Source organism: Parasteatoda tepidariorum, chromosome 5 (assembly GCF_043381705.1).
Source record: "Parasteatoda tepidariorum isolate YZ-2023 chromosome 5, CAS_Ptep_4.0, whole genome shotgun sequence".
NCBI classification, from domain to species: Eukaryota; Metazoa; Arthropoda; class Arachnida; order Araneae; family Theridiidae; genus Parasteatoda; species Parasteatoda tepidariorum.
The window spans coordinates 11,288,591-11,311,876 of record NC_092208.1 but is presented as its reverse complement, the minus strand read 5'-3'; the positions used below and the strand labels follow the sequence as shown (position 1 = coordinate 11,311,876).

At 28.2% G+C, this 23,286-nt stretch overlaps 1 protein-coding gene across 3 annotated transcripts in view; it reads left to right on the top strand.

Annotated features, from left to right (window-relative positions):
- The window catches only part of LOC107438976 (uncharacterized), a 65,836-nt gene that overhangs the window by 29,269 nt on the left and 13,281 nt on the right, over window positions 1-23,286 (top strand). For all 3 annotated transcript variants that reach the window (XM_016051410.3, XM_043046103.2, XM_016051411.3), the window contains exons 10-16: window positions 1,366-1,639; window positions 3,259-3,378; window positions 5,347-5,529; window positions 7,943-8,092; window positions 10,581-10,701; window positions 14,064-14,284; window positions 15,554-15,708. In XM_016051410.3, coding sequence (XP_015906896.2) covers window positions 1,366-1,639; window positions 3,259-3,378; window positions 5,347-5,529; window positions 7,943-8,092; window positions 10,581-10,701; window positions 14,064-14,284; window positions 15,554-15,708 — 1,224 coding nt within the window. The remainder of the gene's footprint in view (window positions 1-1,365; window positions 1,640-3,258; window positions 3,379-5,346; window positions 5,530-7,942; window positions 8,093-10,580; window positions 10,702-14,063; window positions 14,285-15,553; window positions 15,709-23,286) is intronic.

Sequence of the window (23,286 nt, the reverse complement as noted above, 5' to 3'; positions counted from 1 at the left end):
ATTTTAGGTTAGATCCACATAATGTAACCGCAATTCTTCATAGAGCCATGTTAAATTTATAATCTCTAAAGCAGATCGAAATTGACAATATATGAGATTTTATTTCTGATATACCAGATAATTTTTTTTCTATAAATAATGAATAATTCAATGCATATTTTTGTTAGTATGCATATTTGTTTTGAAATATTTTTATTTAAAAACTATTTTAAAGAATTGATCTGCCACAGATATATATTTTATCTTTTTCAATGAGTAAGTCTAATGATATTTAAAATGATCTATATGACACTAAATTCTTAAAGCGCAAATAATTTCTTGAAGCATATGCAAAGCCTCATGTTTAAAGGTTTGTGCTATAAAGACCTTCTACTCTAAAAACTTTTTGTTGTTGTAAATTTTCTGAATTAAATTATGGGCTTATTCTTTTTTATCCTCTTTATCTCTTAAATCATTTTCTGAAAATATAGTAATAAGATCAAAAGTAACTTTTAGTTTGTCTATGTAAGAAACTCCCCTAGCCATTTGTTTGGAGTGGTGGCGGTGACTATGGTTACGAGGTTTAACTATTTCAAGTAGGAGTGTTGTGTTATTATTTAAGGCAGGTTTCGACTCGAGTCGGCGAAAGAAAAAGAATCGGGGTTTGAAGAAGATCCCCTCTTTGAAATGTGCTATTTTTTTATTTCTATATAGCAGCAGGTGGTCTTAGACTTTAGGGGAAGGGAGTTCTTTCTATTGACTAATTCTATGGGAATTTGTTTTTATTTATTTGGTGTCAAAAATTTCAAAGAGCTATTTATTTAATCTCAAACCACATAAAAGTCTTTTAAAATTTTAGGAATAATCATAAGCTTTCTGTAGTGCAGTCTGCTCTTTCTTGTTGTAAATGTTTTTATGGGAACTTTCAAACAAAAGGTTTCTTATCACTGGTTCAGGTATTTTTATAAAAATATGAAAAATTATATACAATATGATGTGAGATTGCTTCAGTGTTAACACTATCTAATCATTTACCCAATGTTTATTAACATAAGTTTTGCATTTATTATTATCCAACATCTATGTGTATTCATTTTAAAATTAGTTAATATTGAGTTTGTTGCCACAGAACATAATTGACACAAGTTTTACTGTAAAATAGTAAATAAATTGAATTAAATAATGGTAAATAAATGTTACGTAAATTTAGTTTTCATAAAAGGAGTATAAGGATAAGCAAATTTATTATGTCAACTTTTTGATGTTTATTTCTGCAATATTTTACACATTTCACTAAAAAAAAGTATCTGCATGTATAATTATAAATTTTTGCTTCCAATGCATTTCTAAAATTTCTTTTTTATGTAATTAATAAATTTTTTTTAGGCATTTTAAGTCAAGAAAACTTAGCAAGAGTAAAAGATATTCACTGACTGATGTCACATTATTGTGTTCCTCAAATGTGAAGAGTTCAAGCACTGAACATACTCGAACATTAAGCCTGAGCAATGCAGAGTCTGGTGGAAAGGGTTCAATCAGTGACCCTAGCTCAGATTTCTGTGAAAATTCTTCTTATGGACAGAACACTACTCTACTTGTGTCGGAAAAAGATAGCAGTTTGGAAGTAGAAACTCTTCGGAGTGCTGGCAAGGAAAAGACTGTAAATACTCATTTCTTATACTTCTTTGTTATATTTACTAATATTTTAAACTTCAAAAGTTGTAAATGAATATGTGCTTGTATTAGGAAACAAATATCAACTTCACTTACTATTCCACTTATTAATTCCACTTAATACTTACATTTCCACATATTATGGAGTGTGTAGCATTTTTTAAAAGTGCTAATTTTCGTATTTTAAAAGTCCTTATTTTCGTTTTTTAAAAGTCCTTAAAGGGGCTTTTTTTGTTGGGTGTTTTTAAAAAGTACTTAAATTTCCTGTTTCCAAACTGAGATTTTTCCTTACCATGTTGATTTTCACCACGAATTATGCAAAAAGACACTGTTAACATTATTCTATTCAACGTTTTCACAATTAATTCAACCCCAATCTGTTTCCACATACTGCCAGTGTCCGTAGCATTTGAAAATGCCATTTGTTTTACATGATTCAAAATTTCATAATTGTTGTCGATCGTCAAAAACTAAGCCTATTGTCGATTGTCAAAAACTAACTTTTTTTCAAGATGGTTAAAACTGCATACAGCCATTATTTGTGAAAAACTTGCCAACCCTGCCTAATTAGGGTATTTTTTTTTTAAAGTGCTTAAAAATATTTTTGAGTGTTTGAAAAGTGCTTAAAAGGTGCTTATTTTTTGTTTAGAAATTTGGCTATGCACTCTGGTTATATTTACTAATATTTTAAGCTTCAAAAGTTGTAATTGAATATATGCTTGTATTATAAAATAAATGTCAACTTCACTTATTAATTATTCCACTTATTCCACTTACATTTCTACATATTGATTTGAAAAATACTGTACTACAAAAGGAATCACATATAGGAATCTATAACTCCTTTAAATTCATCTGCCCACTCGTATCAATATATAGATTCATATCAATTTGAGTATTTTTCCAAAGTATTACAAGGAACTACCTTGTAGTACAAGTAACTTATTGAAGGAACTACCGTGTTTCGACACAGCAACATTTTCGCAGAACATTACAGAGTTCTTGCTGAAAGATTTTTCCTTTGGGAAATAAAAAATTTTACTTTTCTTTTCTGCAGAAATTTTCGAAAGATTTTATCTTTTCTTCAGAATCATATTCAAAGTTGCCTTTCTTGTGCATTGGTGTAGAAAAAGTGCTTTTGATTTTTCTACTTTCATTTGAGAATAATTAAGTAATATATTTGGGTTTCTTTTCTGTAGAAATTTTTGTTCTATTTTTATATGCTGTTATTACTATTGATTTCCACATAGCTTATAAAATCCGATATTTTAAATACAATATTATTTATTAAAGCAACTGGAATCCCATGTTGGCAGCTGTATGGTTGTACTGTTTCTATCATCTCTCTTTTAAAGCCAGTTAAAAATCATAATTATAATATTAAAAATTTGTTGAAGAGCAACCAACAAAACAAATTGTTTTCTCCACAAAATTAGTTAAATAATCAATTACCCATTGGATTGGTTTAAATGTTAATTTAATATTGACTCTTGGAATTAAAAACTGAAAATGTTTTGCTGTTGAAATAAAATTAAATTCACACATGCTCGTGTATGTCAAAAATTGTTCTTACTTCTAACATTATTGAATGTGTCTTATGTATAGGATGTGATCATGAATATTTTGCCTGAAATTTCACTATCTTTGGAAACAGACACAGCAGGCTCTGCTGTAAATACTGAAGATCAAGCTTCTATTTCTGATCAAGCTTGGGATGAATATCAAGTAATGATTAATTAATTTATTTATTTAGTGTTTTAGAATTTGATAAAATGCTGGACATGTGAAGACATTGTTGAAAGTTCAACTCAGTTTTTAAATTGAGTGGTTCAGTAATATCTTGTTCAAATTTATTGACTTTAAAAATTATTCTTTAAAAATTAAAGATTTTAATTTCTTATTACTCTGTTACAATAATAAAAAAAAAATAGAAAGGAGAAGAAGCCTAGTTCTTAGAATAACTAACTAACGCAGGGAAATGCTCGATTCAGTGTGCTATATCAGAAAATCAACTTATAGGGTGAGCAACATACTCAAATTTAACAGAGCATTATATATACTAAGATCCAGTACTTGCGCATAGAAAGCAAAGTGACTGTCAGGAGATTCATTACCTGTGATCAGGTTGTTGGGCAACTCTCAATGTATGGTTGGGTACGCTGCCTCTCGCTAACTTTTTTTTTTTTCTATGTCAAAATGTGTTAGTAGATTTAATCAACATGGATGATATAAATGGTTTCTTAAAGCAGTGTTTTCACTACAGCGCGAGAATCTCGCATATTTTTTTCTTTTCTCGCATTAAAAAATTATTACCGCGAGAAATTTGCGCATTCTATAAATCAATTTCAAAATTCGCGAATTTCTCGCATTTTGAAAAAAGCTTCGAATTACGCCATTTAGAATAAAATCCATTCTACTTTTCTTCCTGGATCTTTCATTATTTTCAACATCTGCCCCATTATCTAGCTTCCCTATATACCAGTGTTGTCATATAAAATACGGAACCCCTTTCAGAACACATTTCTCTGCAACCACGTGTTTACCGTAGGTAAGATTTCTTCATGTACGACGTTCAAATTTTTTATGCTCTTATGTAAGATGGCCAAATACCNCAAATTTATTGACTTTAAAAATTATTCTTTAAAAATTAAAGATTTTAATTTCTTATTACTCTGTTACAATAATAAAAAAAAAATAGAAAGGAGAAGAAGCCTAGTTCTTAGAATAACTAACTAACGCAGGGAAATGCTCGATTCAGTGTGCTATATCAGAAAATCAACTTATAGGGTGAGCAACTTACTCAAATTTAACAAAGCACTATATCTACTAAGATCCAGATCTTGCGCATAAAAAGCAAAGTGACTGTCAGGAGATAGATCACCTGTGATCGGGCTGTGGGGCAACTCTCAATGTATGGTTGGATACACTGCCTCTCTCTAACTTTTTTTTTCTATGTCAAAATGTATTAGTAGATTTAATCAACATGGATGATATAAATGGTTTCTTAAAGGAATATCTTTATTAACAGTACAGCATTGCTTATCAATAGTCAGGGTGCAAAGCGTTTTTAAAAAGTTCTTAAAGGTGTTTTTTTTTTAATTTACATTTTTTATAAGCCCTTTATTCGAGGTTTGTAAAGAGTGCTCAATTTTCTGTCTTTTATCAGTATCGGCAAAAAAAAAGCAGATTTTTTTTATTTGCCGTATCGATTATCATTTTAAATTACGAAAAATTCATAATTTTCACAATTTTCTCTGCAATATTTATCCTAAACTGGTTATTTTTATCATGATTATGTAAAGTTTCTGAAAATATTTCAAATTTTATTGATTTTATGTTTATAAATTGAGAACTTTGAATGACAGAAATTTTTTTTTAATTACGGCACAGATCCTAATTATGATTTTTTTTTTGTGTGGAAAGTTATTAAAAATATTTTTTGAGTGCTTAAAAAGTACTATTTTGCTTATTTTTTGTTGAAAAATCTGGCTACTCACCCTGTTAACTGAAATGCACAGAATATGACTGACTAGTGTGAAAATGCTAAAAGAATGGCATTAATGGTGAAAATTTGGTATTCTGATATTACAGTTTCATGCCATAAAAGATTTTAGTGAAAGGGAAACTTCCAGTTTTGTAAGTAAATATTTGTGTGTTCAAATTAAGTATATAAATGAATATCTTTTAATTCAGGATCCACCTTATCTGAGTGAGCCTTATTCTGAACAAACAGCCGATGAGGATGAAGTTAGGAAATTGATTAATTTTGGTGATGATTACTGGACAGTTTTAGGTAGCTATTCTGATGTTTCATCAGTAAGCTTGAAAGTGCCTCCACCCAAACACCACAGATCAAGGACTAGAACATTAATAAAGGTACCTAGTTCTATTATTTTAAATTCTATGATATTTACTAAAATTTTATATTGAAAAAAATAATATGATTTATACTTTCTTTTTAAGTTTGGAGGCAAATAACATTTTAATTTTGGTGAAAAATTAGTTGTATTTTCTGATTTCGCAAGAATAGATTTGCAATGCTTAAAATAATATAGTTTAGTTGTGTTTGTTATGCTTAGTAATTATTTAAATTGATTAATTTAGTGGCAAATGTTTAATTTGGAATATTCACGTACTTTTTTAAGTTAAAAATGTTATGTTACATATGCCACTTGCCAATGTCAGCAAGCCTGCTTGAAATCAAGGGAATTTTTAAGGCAGAAGGCTTGGCGGCCAACTGTTCTGATTAAATCATATTTGTTCAGATTTTTTAGCCTTGTTCCGAAACTACGATTTTAGGTCTAAATGTTCTGGTTTTTTGATATTCTAGTGTCTTTTCACTGCTCATGGCGATTTTCTTCCAACCCAGGGCAGGTCTAAAGACTAGAAGCGTGGCATGTGATTTTTCTGTGAATATCGCAGAATTCCGCATGTCTCGAGACCATTGACTAGCGGAGTTCCATGAGTCAAAAATTTATAATCCAACAAAATTGTGAAACTTTTTCTAAATCACGTTAATGAGATGTTTATATACATGTGATTCTTTCGCCAATTTGATTAGGCTGATTTTTACCATTTTGAATATTAGGAACTGCGTCAGAATCTGCTAATATCACCATTTTTATTCACGCTATTTTAATATCAATCATCAATTTTGGTATTTAGCTGATTTAAAAGTTACTGTTTGTGATTTGTATTCATACGATTTAAAAAATTCAACATCGCGCTTTTTATTCATGCGATTTTAAAATCCAATATAGTGATCCATATTCGCTTGATTTTAAAATCCAATATCACGACTCATATTCACGGGATTTTAAAATCTGATATTGCAATTCATGTTAGTTTTTTCTTATAGAGGTGTGATATTCTATATTAGTATGTAATTTAATTATAACTGTTTGCTCAAAAAATTATATTAAATATGAAACGTGTATGGTTTATTAATTGAAATTTTATTTCATCAATATTTTAATTTTTGGTATTTTGTTTTTCACTTTGTGTCATAATTTCCCCCTGATTACCTTATCATGCTTTGTGTTCCTGTTTTTGTTTTTAACAAATTAGCAGCTCTGAGACGGTGTGCTTTTTGTGTTTCAGTGGTCACTTACTATGGGCAAAAATAAAATTTTGCCATACACATACATCACAGCTCGTTCACACACTTTTCATCCATCTGCAGGTCGTGATTTTGAGCTAAACCTAAAAATGTCCCTGTAACAAATCAGTACCACCTGAGGTATTAGTTTGTTATGGGAACTTGTAGGACTTTGTGACCCCGACAGATTTAACATGCACCAATTACCATTTACAGGGTATTCGTGCACATGAAATGTCATGATTTCAACTATTTTTTTAAAAAGAAAATTGCGGAAAGTCATAAATTTAAGTCTCTGAAAAATCTAATTTTTAAAATGGAATTTAACCCCCCCCCCCCAAATATCTGAATTTGTAATAAAATCACCACTCACGGTCATATTTTATTAAAATATAAAATGTTTTTATCATGTTCTTTAAAAGTTGCGGTGTTCTTTCAAAAAATGAAAGAGAAAACATTTCTAGAGCAAATTATCTTTTAAACTTCTGTGATTTCAGAATTTTTGCTATTATTATTTTATCAATTTAAAATTCTAGCTGAAGCAAGACAGTCATTGAGGAATTTATTTTAATTCTGAAATGAGAACATAAAAATCAGGAGTATTTCTTTCATTCCGGATGAACAAGAAAAGTATCTTTAGAATATAATTCTGCAGAAAAAAATTATTTGCTTTTGTATTTTTTTCAGCTATTTTATTGCTTCAACTCTTTCTTTACTCTTCAACTCTTTCTTTCTTTTTAAATTTAAAATCTTAAAATATATAGATGCAGAGTATAACAGTTTTGACTATACCTATTATTTCAATTTATGTTATTATAATGCTTTTTTAAATTTCTTGTGTTTTTGTCGGAGAAAATAGTAACTTCGTTAAGTCATGAAAAATTCTTGGAATTAGTAATGAAAAGTCATGAATTTGAAAATCTAAAATGTAACAGATACCCTGTATTTAATACACGGGTTTCTTCAGCCAGCTGGAGTCAAACTCCCATTCTTATGAACATGACTCCAATATCCTACCAGCCAGGCTATCCCGGTCCTAAAAATGTTATAATGTGATCGTTTTAATTTCAAATACTAATATTTTTATAAGTTTGTAAAATTATAAATGTAGTGTTAAAAATATTTTTGTTTCTAACTAAAATGCCCTATTAGGTCATTGCAAAAATACATTTCTATTCTTATACCTTTTAGTCTGCTGATAGTTATAAAACCATCTCTTCAGACTCCAACTCAGATACTGAAGACTTACACAATATCATGAAGACAAGTAAACATGCATTGCAAGTTATCAGCAACCACATAAAAGAAAATTCTACCAGGACCTCTTTTCCTGCTGAAATAGTACGTTGTTTTATTCTTTTTTAACTGCTGTTCAGTCAAATACTTTAATTATCATTTTATTTTATTAAAGTCCATTGTCATTAGACCTGCCATTAGACATTCCTAATCAGGGCAATGTCTAATTGTGAAGTCTATTGCATTGTTGAAAAACTAGATTAGAGACGTGGTTGAGCACTTAAAAAGCATGAAATTCTAAAAATTTTAATTTAAGACATTTTTATTAAAGGAATAAAATTTGATTAACTAGAACTTTTTATGTTTGTACCAAAAACAGTCAAAATTAATGGTGGTCTGTTGGCTTGAGACCACTAATATTTGACTTGGGCTATCATTAAATAACTATCTAAGATCTCTCCAATTAGCAACTGCTTTAAAGTAATGTTATGTTTTTTTTTTAATTTATTTATTTTCAGTTTCATATTTTTGTTATAAAATAGCATGTTTCAGCATAATTGCAATCATTACACATTCTCTGTATTGTAATTTTTCATATAAATTCCCTTCATTTACTTTTTTAAAAGAGAAAATAATGAAGTAAATGGATAAGTAAAAATGCGTGCAGACTTGTAAAATCTTTAAAGACTAGTGGCTTAATTTTCTCAGGATGAAAAAAAAAATTGATACATGTTAAATAAATGCTTACAAATGAATACCTAAGCATGTAAAATAAATATAGGTGCAATTCTTCTGTCAATCGAAGGATATAAGCCGATTTGATTCTTTTGGTTTGGTAGATTTCTGCTATTTTGAATATTTTCAAGACTTCCAGAATCTGCCAATTTCATTCTACAAATTTGGCATTTTAGTTTTTTTTCCTTTCAAAATAGTAATATTTTGTGAAATTAATTATTTATGGTAATGCCCTGTATTTCTCTTCTGTCAATAACAGATCTTGCAAGGAAGGATAGTTTTTTCTCTCTATTACTTTAATTTCTTGCAAGCATTAAAACTCTCACATTTCATTCTTCATGGTAGAAGCTTCCTTTTTTTTAAACATAATTTTCCTAAAAATATTTTTATTTACTGATTTTTTAAATTTTTATTTTATTTTTAAGAATGGTTCAAATGTGTGTTGAAAAAGGAAGTGATATTATATTATGATTTTGCAGGAACTTTTAAATTGTGTGTGCTGTTAATTAATTATTATTTTTTTCTTGCTTTGTGTGAAACTTACACTCTTGAACTAATAAAGGAGTATGAAAAATTTTGAGCCATTTTTAAATTTTCTCAGTCATACATTTATGAATAAGATTTTAATTTTTATTAAATGACAGTAATTGAACTTATTATAAATGATGTATTGAAATATATTTATTTGTGAAAAGAACACATTTCATTACGATAAAAAATTTACACTCTTGAGAACATAGACAATATAAAAAAAAATTAAGTGTTTAGCCAGCTAAATGTTATTACTAACTTTTTAGATCAGAATGAAGTAAGATTTTTTTTAACCAATTTTTCTGTTGAAGAATTTTTTGCACATACACCCTTAACTAAATTATAAGCAAAAACAATAATAATCTATTTAAGTCATTCAAAAAAATTGCCCTAAGTTGATACGTTTTTCTGTAATCTAAACCAGGTTTGGAAAAATTTTTATTTGTTGGTTTCTGATGGTATAACAATGAATAAAACCATCGTTTAAATTGTAATAACTGTTAAAAATAAAAGTTAAGATTTACTTTTTTGTATTGTTATTAACATTATTCCTATTTTTATAGCACATTTCAGGTAGTGTTTAAATTGAATTATCACATCTTTTTTTTATTTATTTAATTTGACATACATTGAAAATAAATTTTGAAAAATAAAGTATTTAAATGCATTAAATGCAAGTATTATACAGTAAAAAGATCTTGTAACATTCTATTAATTATTTATGTCACCATTCCCTTTTTTAAAAAGATAGACACTTGCTAAAAAGTAAAGATTTTAAGTTAGCAGATTTCTCTTGTTTGTTTATTATTTAAAATATGTGCTTTCTTAACATTTTTATTTATTTATTTATTTATTTTTTTTACAGTTCTGTTTATAAATTAGCATTTTATAATTTGGATTTCATGCAGTTGTAAAAGTTGAGATAGAAAACGAATAAAGAAAAAATTTCTTAGAAATTATATCAATCGAACCACACAAGTACTATGAAAACTAAAATAAAAATTGCATTATGCTTTAGATTTAATTAAGACCGTTTAAAAAACTTTCTTAGAAATAAGATCTCTAATATAAAAAGAAATTTTTTTTTCTTCTGTTAAAAACTGTAATTACTTCTTATTTATCATTATTTAAAACCTAACTCTTACCTAAACAGTACAAATACTATTATAAGGTCAATACTAGGCTTGTGTATAACTTGTTAAACTGCACAGACTTTTATATGCACCTCAAATAAACTAAAAAGCAAACTTCTGTAAATCAGATTCTAAAGATAAAATATTGTATCTCTCATGTGTGCAGAAAACTTAATGAATGTTTCTTTATTTAGAGTGAACTGAATGCTACTTGCCAAACTAATTTGTGCCATCTGAATACTATTCTTAAAGAACTGTCAACTAAAGAATTTGGAATTGAATCTGTAAGCAGAGAGGATTGGATCAAGTTAAAAGGTGTGAAAACAATAATGGTAGAAAATATACATGTGTTTTTTGTGGATTAACTTACAAATAAATGTAATAGTAGTTTAAATAATTTGAATGTATCCAAAATTTCCTAACTGATATCATGAATTTAAATGGCAAATTTTTATTTCTAATTGTTTATTTGTATTTCAAAACTAAATGTTACTTTTATGCCCGAACGACAAACTTCTTCCAATCCAAGTGGTAGAAATAGAAGGATTTGTTTTTCAAAAAAGAACACTTTTTTAAACAGTTTATAAATCATCCTAGATTAAGTAATAGTATTAATTTCCAATTTATTTAATATATCATTTTCAAATATGTAAGAACTAAAAAGCAAGAACTGGAAAGAAAAATAAATTTAATGAATTTCTTAAGAAATTAAAGTAACTACAATATTTTAATTATTTTATTTAAGTGATAGTTTTATAATATCATTTCAAATTTAATCAATACTTCTAAGTAAACAAATCGCATACTAAACATGTGAATTCGCAAATGGCATTCTTATTTGTTTAATCAAAACGCTAAATATAAATACTCAAACTGACCCTTAAATAATATATAAATTTTAAAATTCTGTATTAAACTAAAATCGTATGATTTTTTTTATAGTTTATCTGAAAAACTTAACTTTCTTGTACTATATTAATTTTAATTAGTTTATATTTAAGCTATTCTTCTAGTATTTATTGCTGAACAATTGTATTGGTTATTTTTAGTTTCTTCCATTTTTATCTAGTTTTTACAGTGTCTTTGACCATGTTTTAATATACTATAATATAACAATTCTTACAAAAATGCAGATATGCAAAGCATAAATTTGTACTTAGACTGTATTTAAAAGCTTAGTTTTTGGTTTGTAATTTAAAACTAAAAAGATATTTAAACAAAATGAGTCAATCAAAACATAAGGCGCGTAGCATTTTTAAAAAGTGCTCAATTTTCCCTTTTCCGAAATGAAATTTTTTTCCTTTACCATGTCGATTTTAGTAGTGAATTAAGCAAAAAGTGTGGTTTTCATATTGTTCCTTTCAACATTTTCACAATTCATTCAGTCACAATCCATTTTGTTATACCAATCATTTTACATGTTTGGTGAAATACTTACAGATCCACAAGTGCTTACACTGATCTGCGCAACTCTTCTGCATTTTGCAGGAGAGTTTCATGCTTCACTTATGTCCTTTGAAATTGAGTCGCAAAATTTCTCGAATTTTTGCTGATCATGGGGACTAACTAAATGTTGTCAAAGTTTTTTCTCCAGTAGCAAAAGTTTTTTTATTTCTATGGTTAATTTCATCGCTAATGAAGCACCAGAATCTTCGTCACTGACAGACCAATGACCTTCTTGTGGTGTTCCATTTATAGATCAGTACCGTAATCTTTGAATTTGGGATCTCATTAATTACGTATTTCCAAGTGCGTTCTGAGCAGTCAACTATCACAAAGCTTCATCACCTCAAAATTTGCATATTCCTTTTATTAATCAAATTTAATATAGATTATAATTAATTGAGATTTTTAATTCTAGGATTTTTAACTCGGGGACTGTCCACTAATTGCATAAAATTTTTAAGTTTTTTATTTTTTTAAAATAATTATTAAATTTTCAGCTCTCTTAAGCTATTTTATGAAAAAACTCAAAACTTAAATTAATTGCCACTATTTTAACATTTTGCAAACGCAGTAAAAAATCTTATGTTAATTTAGATTTTTCATTCCAAAAAACTTGAATTCATCTCTTAATAATTTATTTAAAAATAATTGAAATAAAAAAATTCTATAATCTCAGATTTGTTAAATATTATGGATGTTGGTGCTATATAATAATTTATTTCTGACAAAAATGTTCAGCTTCAATACAGTAGAGTGCCGATTATCCGAACTGCTTCCGACCAAGCGTGGTTCGGATAATGAAAAGTTCGAATAATTGGAAGGTTGTTTAAAATCTAGTTTGAATGATTATTATTTATGAAACAATACATGTATGTATGGCTATATATATGTATGGTATAACAATACATGTATGTATGTATGGTATAATAATACATGTATGTATGGCTACTATAAGAAAACTGCTAAAAGAGGTTGTAAATTAAATATGGTCTTCAGATGTTTCAGATAAGTAATTCTTCTAAATTTAGAAAAATTGTCTATAGATTAAAAAATATTCTAAACTTTAAAAAAAGGGGGGAAAGCGAATTCGAACGTAGTTCGGATGATTGGACGTTCTTATAATAAGGGTTTGGATAATCGGCGCTCTACTGTACTTGTATTTACTTTCTAAAACTATTGAGAAAAATGATTTTTTTAATTGTTTTATTAAAGAAATACTGAACTAAAAAATTTTTATAAATATTTAATATGGGCGACTCATTAATTTACATTAGTAATAAGAAATTATTAAGTTTTCTTAGTTCTGCTTAATTCTTTATGTATCTTTATAAATTCAGTATGATCAATAATATTACTGTTGTTAATGTTTTGTTGGATTTTTTTTTATAAATAACTTTTATAAAAGTATATTATTAAGTCTAAAAAATACACTCAATAGCTTTTTTGAATTATAGTTTAACTAATTATAATTTTGAATTAAAATTATTATTTTTTATGAAATCAAATAAAGTAATTATTAATCTAAAAAGAGGAATGCAGGACTCAATATTTAATATATTTTAAATTCTGCATAAATTGTTTTTATGGTGGTTAATATAATCAAGAAAAGAGTTCTTTGTCAGAAATCATTTATTTTATCCTGATCATATAAAGTTTTTGCATTTTATTAATTTACCTATTGTACCAAAAGCTGACCTAAATGCCTTTGACAGTATAGTAAAAATAGTGAGGGTCTTGTTTATTTTGTAAGTATAAGATTTATTTTTGTATAAGATAAGATTTGTTAAGTATATATTTTGTTAAGTATATTTTGTTAAGTATATTTTGTTAAGTATAAGATTTATTTTGTAAGTATAAGAAAATAAATTTTAAAATGTTTGAAATAAATATAGTATTAAGTTTTCTAACTGAAGGTTCTTTAGTACTGATATTTTATCAAAATTCTTTACATTTAATATTCATAATAAACAAATGTAAATATTTTTTAAATAAATCAATTTATTGGTGAGTTTGCATAACAAATTGTTATTCATTCTGGTAACTAATTTCATCGAAACACTGAATAAAAAGTCACGCTAAAAAATTTAATCACGGTTATTTTGATTTGTTATATGAATACAGTGATCCATAATATGAGAAATGATTTTTTTTTAAAAATATTCAACGTTCTCTAGTTCTACCTATCCTAGTGTATATATATGCTTCATTAAAATTAATTTTTCCATTTGTAGAACTCATAAAAGATTGGGAAGAGCTTCAAGGAAAGATATTGTCGCTATCAAGAGGTGATCAGAAAATTAACTCCTATGATCTTGAAGTAGCAACACTTGATGTCCACAGTTCATTGGCGGAATTAAAGACACAACTGAGCAGTTTATGTGATCATGCAGTTAATTCTTTGGATTCAGCACTTACATTGAAGGCTATTGCTAGCAACATACAATCTTTACAGGTTAGTGTAGAAATTGTTAATTTGTTTCCTCCTCTTATATCTTATTACCTACTTCCTCACTAGTCACTACACATCTTAGGGACTGAAATAGGTTTCAAATTTTGAACATGGTGTGTAGCATTTTTAAAAAGTGCTTAAATGTGCAAATTTTTGTTTTTTAAAAGCCCTTAAAGGTGCTTTTTTCATTGGAGTTTTTTAAAAAGACGCTAATATTCCCTTTTAGAAAATGAGATTTTCGACATGTCTTTTGCAAAGGTGTAGTTTTCACATTGTTCTATTCGACCATAATTTATTTAAACACTATCCATTTTGGCTTACCGTCGGTCCACAGCGTATGCAAGAGCCAATCATTTTACACGTTTGATGAAATATTTGCAAGTCCACATGTACGTCTACAGAGATGGGTTCGGTTAGATTCTAGCTCTGTCGTATGCAACTATGCTGCATTTAACGAGATATTCTCAATTTCAGACATCATTTTCCACCCACTGAAATCAAACCGTAAACTCTTTCTATTTTTTATGGTGGCTAATATAATCCGTAAAATTTTTTTTGTCAGAAACTAGTTATTTTATCATAATCATGTCTTTAAAAATTATTTTGCATTTTGTTATGTATATAATGCTTTAAAAAAATTTTTAGTGCTTATAAAGTACATAAAAGGTGCTTATTTTTTGTTGAAAGATTTGACTCTGCACTCTGTTGAACAATGCTTCAAATATTTCTATTTAACAATTATTTATGATTAAGGAAAGGCTGTGTGTCTTGCTATTATATAAAAAGTTATAAATAAAATATTAATGATAGTTTCAAAATCAGAGAATAGCATGGTTCATTTAGCAAAAGAGTTATAATAAAATATCAATCTTTTTTTTATTTTTTATTTAATCTAATAGCCAAGTTTATCTTAAATAAAAATACTAATCAGTCAGGTAATTTTTGAAGAAAAAGAGAGATTGTTATATAGCTAGTATAACAGAAGAGAAAATGTATTTCTCTAATTTTATAGTAAAGAGAGTTCAAGAGATTTTTTGCGTATCAATTTTCGTTTCGCGTTGTTAATTATTTTGGTTAAACACTGTAACTTGTATTATTTATTCCTTTTAGTGGGATGTACTGTGGATAAGTATTGCTACAGTGTGAAATCTCTGCCATTACCCCCTTTTTTTTATCCTTTTTTTTTGTTGTTTACATAATAATCGATTTTTATTTATTGCAGTTTTTTTTTGTATTCTTATTTACTTCTAAAACTATTTATTTATTCTTCAGAGTGGCCTAACCAATGTGCAGGAGTTAAAAGATTCTGTACTCTCAGTAAATGCTCGTATCCTGAGACTCATTGCAAATGGTGGTGGATCTACTCTTGCACCTCTTAAAGAAATCGCTACCAAACTTTATCAACAGTGGGAAGATGTTTATGAGTTGTAAGTTCATTTTGAAATTATTTTTAGTATTATGCAATTGTGTTCTGGTTTTGAGAATGTATGTTTCTTCTGACGGTTAAATGTTTTTGTAACAGATATTTTCAGGGGTCCTAGCTGTCTTAATATTCCTGATAAGAAATGATTTGTCTTGAATTTTTTGTTTTTGTCCCAATGCTCCTAATATTTTGATGTATATGCATTTAGTTGCATACACATGTTTAGCAAAACAGTAAAAAAAATTTAGTGTGGAGCTATTTCATTTTATAATTATTCGTACAACATCTCTTTTATTTGATTTTCAGGGTTGCCACAGGTGAATAAAATGCACTATTTGAAATTGTTTTCGACCTTAATATACTATGACAACTTTTTTTTTTTTTTGCCTGAAAAGGCTAGAAAAACAACTATTTTCCGGAAATTACGTCTATTGGGAGACTTTTCTGTACTCCTTAGCAATGTTTTTTAGTGTAAATTGAGTTGACAACCTGCGGCCCGTGGTAGCTTCTGTACACAATAAATTTTTTTTTCTTAAAAAAAATAATACAGTGGAAAGTCGCGTATCCGGAATCGGCGGGACTTTCCGAAGTCCGTATATTTGATTTTTCCGTATAATTGACCTCCAAGGTAAACAAAGCTTAAAATGATCTGAATCTAAGAAGCAGAAAATAAATAAACATTATTTTTCGGGCAATAATGTTTTAGTATTAGAATGATATCTAATCAATCATAAACAAAATATTAGAAAAAAAATAATTATTGCTATTCTAAAAATAAATATAGAAAACGAAAAAAATTCCCAGTTATGAAAATATTAATTGCTCTCTCCACCATTTTGAACTAGAACGATTCAAGCAAGAAGGGGAAATTCCCGTCATTCAATAAGGTGGGTAGGTGGAGAAGAAAAATTCATTTCCTCCTTACTTGTCATTCAAGTTGAGGGCGGGGTAGTGACAAATTCTTATTTTCTCTCCCATCATTGGCTATCAATCAAGCATAAAGGCGTGGCATGCTAATTGGGTTCTCTTTATTTTTTCTTGTGTGACTAAAGGGGATTCCCCCTCCACTTTAACATTAAAAAGGTTCCAGGAAATGCCTCTTTTACTAGCCAGCTGCATAGGAAAGAAGGGAGAGGGAGGGGACTCAGTTGTGCTCTTTTGAAAACAACCCCCCTCCTTTCTTGCATTCCAGAGGAGGAGCGTCATGGTCTTAGTAGATCTTCTGTTCTCTTTTCTGTTGATTTATGGGTTCAATGCATAGATCTCTAGAAGCTGAGAAGGGGAAAAACCTGTCAAAAGACTTCATTGTTTGTTTTTTTTAAAGGAGAAGGGAAGATGAAGAAATGTTTGTTTATTTTGATTGTTAAAAAGTGTCCCGGAAATCTGACCCTTCCGGAAAAGGGACGTCCGGATATGGGACGTTACACTGTAATAAAAAATTTTGAATTGCACATTTGAGTCATCACTTTTCAATGCTCTCAAATTGTACAGATTCCATTGTAAGTCTATTTTGTTTCTCAATTGCCCATTTAATGGTTAATGCTACAAAATTCTGCACGATTTTAGAAATTCCAATGTGAATTTCGAATTTGAGTAATCACTTTTCACAATATATATTTGCTAAATCGATTGTTGATAAAAGGGAAAATTTTTATAAAAATGAGGTTTTTTTAATGAAAAAGTATTTTTTGAACGAATTCTAATAATTAAAAGTATTTAATTTTCTGCAAATGTACAAATTTTTGTTGATGTAAAAATGTTGTGCTGGAACACTAACGTTTATATAAAAATTATCATATTTGCTATCAATTTGACTAAATGAATCGCGGTATATGACAATTCTAGTCATATTATTGAAAATTTTTGTTCTTATTTCATTTTTTCTTTGGCAACTCTGTATTCTAGAAATGATTGATAACATGATGATTTATTCATTTTATTTTAATGCAACAGATCTCAAACTATTATGACTTGTTCTGTGTTTCAATAATAAGATTATCAGGGGTCTGTTTAGAACAAATTTGGGTCCGTTAACAGACCCTTCACAAAATATCTTTTCATAAAAACGGACCCTTCACAAAATATCTTTTCATAAAAACGGACCCTTCACAAAATAATTTATCTTTTAATTGGACCCTTCACAAATTTGTTTATCTTCAATACTGTTTTGTTAATCGAATAAACCCTTCCCGGGAGGGGGAAAGACGGTTTAAATTCCAAATGTTAGTATTCTAAGAAAATATTTCCACTTTTTCAAACATCGTGTGCGCATTCTTGTTAATATTAAATAATAATTTTTTTTTGTAAATAAATAATTATCAATTTATATTTATTCATAAAATTAATAGAATATTATGTAAATAAAAAATAATTTCCGACAATTTTTTAAATAAAACATTATAAATTTAAGAATTATTTTAGTTTACTTTATGCGTAACACATTAAAAGTGATACATTATTAAGCTGTGTTATTTAAAATATGTCATTATAAATTATTAAAAATGTGAGTGATTTTGTTTCCATTATTCGTCCGAAATGGATATTCTGTGTTGAGCAGTATAGGCTAAATACCAAATATTTGATATATGTATGTTGCATCTCTAATTTAGTAGCAGCAATTGTTGAGCTGAATCTTGTACCTATTATAACAATTTAAAAACTTCTTAAAAAGGTTTATAGCAATTTTTGCAATAACAGGACCCTATTTGCACAAATTCACAAAAGCAGGACCCTGGTTGAAAGAATGTGACTTAATGCTTATTTTATATTCACAAATTATGAATAGTTATTTCACAATTTTACAAAAACAGGACCTTTCACAAAATGTCTGGACAAACCCCTGATTATACTGGATATTGTTTTAGCTTTCTGTTCTAACAAAAGCCACTCTGAAATTAAAAAATCGTACATTGTTAAATACTTCTGACATAAAATTTGCCTTTCCCTTATATGTAAGTAAATTATACTTCCTTTTTAGTTTATATTCCCTTTCTAAAGTAGTCTGATATGTATAAATATCTTGGTTTTTCTCCTGCTCTCTGTGAAGCCTGTGTTTTAGAAAGTAAAAATTTTGGTTATTTTTTCTGCAGAAATTTTCAAAAGTTTTATCTTTTCTTCAGAATTAAATTCAAAAGATGCCTTTCTCGTGCATCGGAGTTAAATAAAATGCTTGGGATTTTTCTATTTTCGATTGATAATAATGAAAAATAATGAATAATAAAGTAAAAATTTGGTTTTCTTTTCTGCAGAAATTTCATTCTGAAATTTTTTAAGCAGTCACTACTATTGATTTTCACATAGTTTTTAAAATCTGATATTTTTTGTATGATATTATTTATTACAACAACCGAATCTCGAAATGAAAATGATTTAGTAACATCGAATGATTTAATAACCCTTTTCATCATCAGATTAGAGTGATTTCGTCGTCGATCTTTTTTTTCCCATTTGTTACTGCTACGGATTTCACGATGTATTTTTTTTAATGTGATGATGATTTACAAAATACGAAAAAGGAAATCATCAGTGTGTTTTACCCCTACAAAATGCAAGAATATTCCCCATAATATTAGAATAAAGAAAAATATTACATTTAAGTTGTTGTTTTTGTTACTTTTTGTTGACGTTTTTGTAACGTGTATTTGATATTTGTTATTTTTAAAGTATATTGCAGAAAGATATTAGTATTAGAAAGATATGTTGCAGAGAGCTCGAAAAAGTTCTGCCCCTATGATAAGGATCATCCAGTTAATTTCAAACATTTAAAAGTTGTGTTCTCTTTCACAATGTTTCATAAAATGCATCCCATTTCACTAATTACTCTATGCAATATTTTATGTTTTAAAATAGTATAATTAAAAAAAGAAATAAATTTCAAATCATTCTAGGAATAAAAGTTTTAATGTGGCAAAAATCGAAATTATAAACAAAATCTAAACAGGAAAAATATAAATAAATTGTGTCTACTTTTAGTTTTGAGTCAGGAATCTTTTGAACAAAAAAGGCACAGTAACCATCCATCAGAGAATCTTTGCAATCTTTCTACTCTATCATATACAGTAAAAAATAAAAAAAAATTAAATAAATATTAGATTCCGTATGGGAAGGGTTAACCATTTAGGAATTATTCTAGCTCCTCAAACTTCTTCTTTCATGCAGCATCCAGCCCAGTAAAATTAGACTGTTAGATCAAACTAATTTTTAGAAAACTGAAAATGATTTTATTTTCAGTTATTGCCTTATGACATCTAAGTGATGCATCTTACACAATATTTTGCATACATCCAAATTAAAGAGCATTGAATTCTGCATCAAATGGTATACTTAAACATTGAATTTGGTCAAATTGTTTAGTCAGAATCAGTAATCAAAAATAGCTAATCTTTCTGTTCTGCTGAAAAGAATGTTGCTTTCACTTTCCAATGTCTTTCCAAATAAAATTTTAAAAACAAATGTCTGTTAAAAAAATGATATTCAAGGGTTGTTTTTTAAGTAAGGGCCGTTTTGTGGTGTACACTGATGGGTGACGCTTGCGTCCCAACTAGTGTTTGTGTCTTGTCTTGGCCTTCCTTGGTAACAACTGTGCTCAGTTGCAGCTATGTAGGTAAACTGTACGATCAGTTCTGTGTCTATAAAATGCTCAAATTTAACAAATCACTTGCCGTGTAAGTTACAGTCAGTGATGTGTTTTTAGTTGGTAAAAAACCTGCCTGCTGCATACATTCACTGGCAGATCTGTGAAGTAGCGAAATTCCCTGCCTTACTGATTGGGAATTTTGCTACTCTATGACAATGACCCAATGAGACCAGATTCCAACTTTATTGGACTTTTGTGGTTGGGAAGTTTTGAACCACCCCTCCTGAGTGATTTTCATCTTATCCGATATTTCGAACATCATTTTGATGCAATCACTACATCGATGACGAATACGTGAAAACAACTGCGGCCTCTTGGTTAATGAAGCAGGCGGCTAGTTTGTCTGAAGAGAGTATTCTAAATCTAGTTGTAAGGAATGATAAGTGCTTAAACAAACTTGTCAACTATGTTGAGAGAAAAAAATGAGAGGCATATGTAGAATCTGAAATTAAATTTGCTTCTTGAAAATATTTTTTCGCTTAGTTATTTTCAAACGACCCTTATTTAAAAAATAACCCCCATATAAGTTATAGAACATCAGATTTCGCTGCTAGGGAGCAGATAATTTTTAAAAATTTGTTCGATTATGCATGCAAAAAACCATTTAGGTTCTTAGGTTTTTTTAAAGTAAGACCGAGGTGATCTGTAGGTAGAATCACAATCAGTTTGAATCAGGAATTGTTGCTTTCCAGTGCACACAGATACTTTATAAACAGAGTGTGTTTAATTAATAGAATTAGTTTTTACTTATTAAGAGTGAATCTGTAAATTTATATCATAAGTTAACAATGCTTTGAATGGGACAAATTAAAAGCAGTGGAGAAATTAATTATTTATCAGCAATAAGCATTTATCTGCCATTCATAGCCATGATAATATAAGGTGACTCAAAGGTGTCTTTTCAATTTTTATGCTTAATGGCATCCAATATTATAAAATTAGCTGTTTCTTACACTTGAATAAAGCAAAGTCAAATTTTATTTTCTTTCTATTGAATTTTGCATACTATTTGTTTGTAAGAACTATGGATTTTAAGAAATGGCTTGGTACAAAATTTCATATCTTAAAAAATAAACTCAAACAGGGACCCCATGGGTCACAGAGAATATGGAAAACCTGAAATTGTCTGGAAATTTTATTTTAACTCTGAAAAGCAGGGAATAGCTTGGGACATTTTAAATTTTTTACGAAAAAATCCTGGAAAATTCCTATATCTGGAAAATGGCCAATCTTGGAATTGTCAGTAACAGTGATCAGCTATCGAGATTCGAGTTAAATAATTCTAACATCTATCGCAATTATTTTATAAAATTCCACTTTTTAGTAAAACTTTTCCATGTTTCCATTCTCATTCTATCATATGTTTTTGCTCTTAAAATCTAATATTTGACACTGCAAATTAAAGAAAATCAAAGTTTTCTGATTAAAAATTGCATGTTATAGATAAAATATGGTTTGGATTTGTATTTAAATTTACCTGATATACCTGAAAAAATCAGTGAATTTTCTTTTTCTCTTCTGAAATTGAGTGGGAACCCTGATCAAAGTTGAACTTGCGTCTCCACTTGCCTTAGATTATTTGTGGCGTAATTAGAAAATAGCTTCTAACTTTTATCTGCAACTAAACTCTATATTTATAAAAGGGGAAAAGGTAAAAGTTGCTACTGTGATAAACATATACTAATAGTTGAACTTATCTATTGTATTCATGCCCTATTTAATTCGAATTTGCATGACAAAATGAGAAGATAATTTTTAGTTACCATGCATTAATAATTTGGCACAAAATGTACATGCTCTTTTTCTATAGCTTAGTATCAATTTTGTTTTGTTTCTTTCTTTTTCTCCTTCTAAATTTTGTGCCGACATATCTAATAACACTGTTTAATCTTGTTTCTTTTATTACGTGCTTATCTTTCGTTTGTTTCTTGCTTTGGCTCTATTAGATGCTTAAAAATCTTATTTTATCTTAGTAGCATAATTTTTTTAAACTAAGAAATAAAATTTTAAATAAAATTGAAGCGAATTCGAAGGAAATAAGTCCTAAATTAAAACACACTCAACCACACATCTTAATCGTTAATTATTAGTATATAAAATCTTATAAATCCCAGTGTTAAGAATATTAGATGAAATTTTCCGAAGTTGGAGTAGCGATAGGCGGCTTAAATTTTTTACCCAAGAAAGCTATAATATTTTAAAAAGGAAGAATACATAGAAAAGAAATGTGTGAAATAATTTTAAATAACTTTAAGGAATAAAGTAATATTTGTATAGCATTGAATTATGATTTGCAATATAAACAGTAAATTTTTTTTTTTACATAACTACATATTTGAAATTGGCATTTTGCATATGAACCTTATAATAGATATTAACCCAGTAAATTGGTTTAATACTTGAATTATTTTAAATGTATGAATTACGCTTGTAACTCTGGATTTTTCATGAGATTCCTGATTTAAGGCTTCAACTCCTGCTCTCTGAAATCGAACCAAAAATCTCTCAATTTTTTCTGATCATGGTGACCAACTAAGTACTGATAAATTTTATTTCTCCTATCTAATTTCTTGCTGGTGATACACCATCGCCTTCATCACTGGCAAGGCGATGACATTCTTGCACTGTTCTATTTCTGGAATTGCACTACAATTTTTAAACTTGGCTTAAAGATTCAACAGTCACAGAGCTTCATCAACTCAAAATTTTCTTCTCCCTTTTATTAATTTCATTTAATAGAGAGTAGAATTAATTGAGATTTATTAATTGTGGGAGTTATTGCCTGAGGTTCTGTCCCCTAATTGTATAAAATATTTTGTATTTTTTATATTGTAGCGTTATTTTGCTGAATTTTTTATTAAAATTTATAGTGCCCTTGAGTTATTATACAAAAAAAAAAAAAAAAAAAAAAAAAAAAAAAAAAAAAAAAAAAAAAAAAAAAAAAAA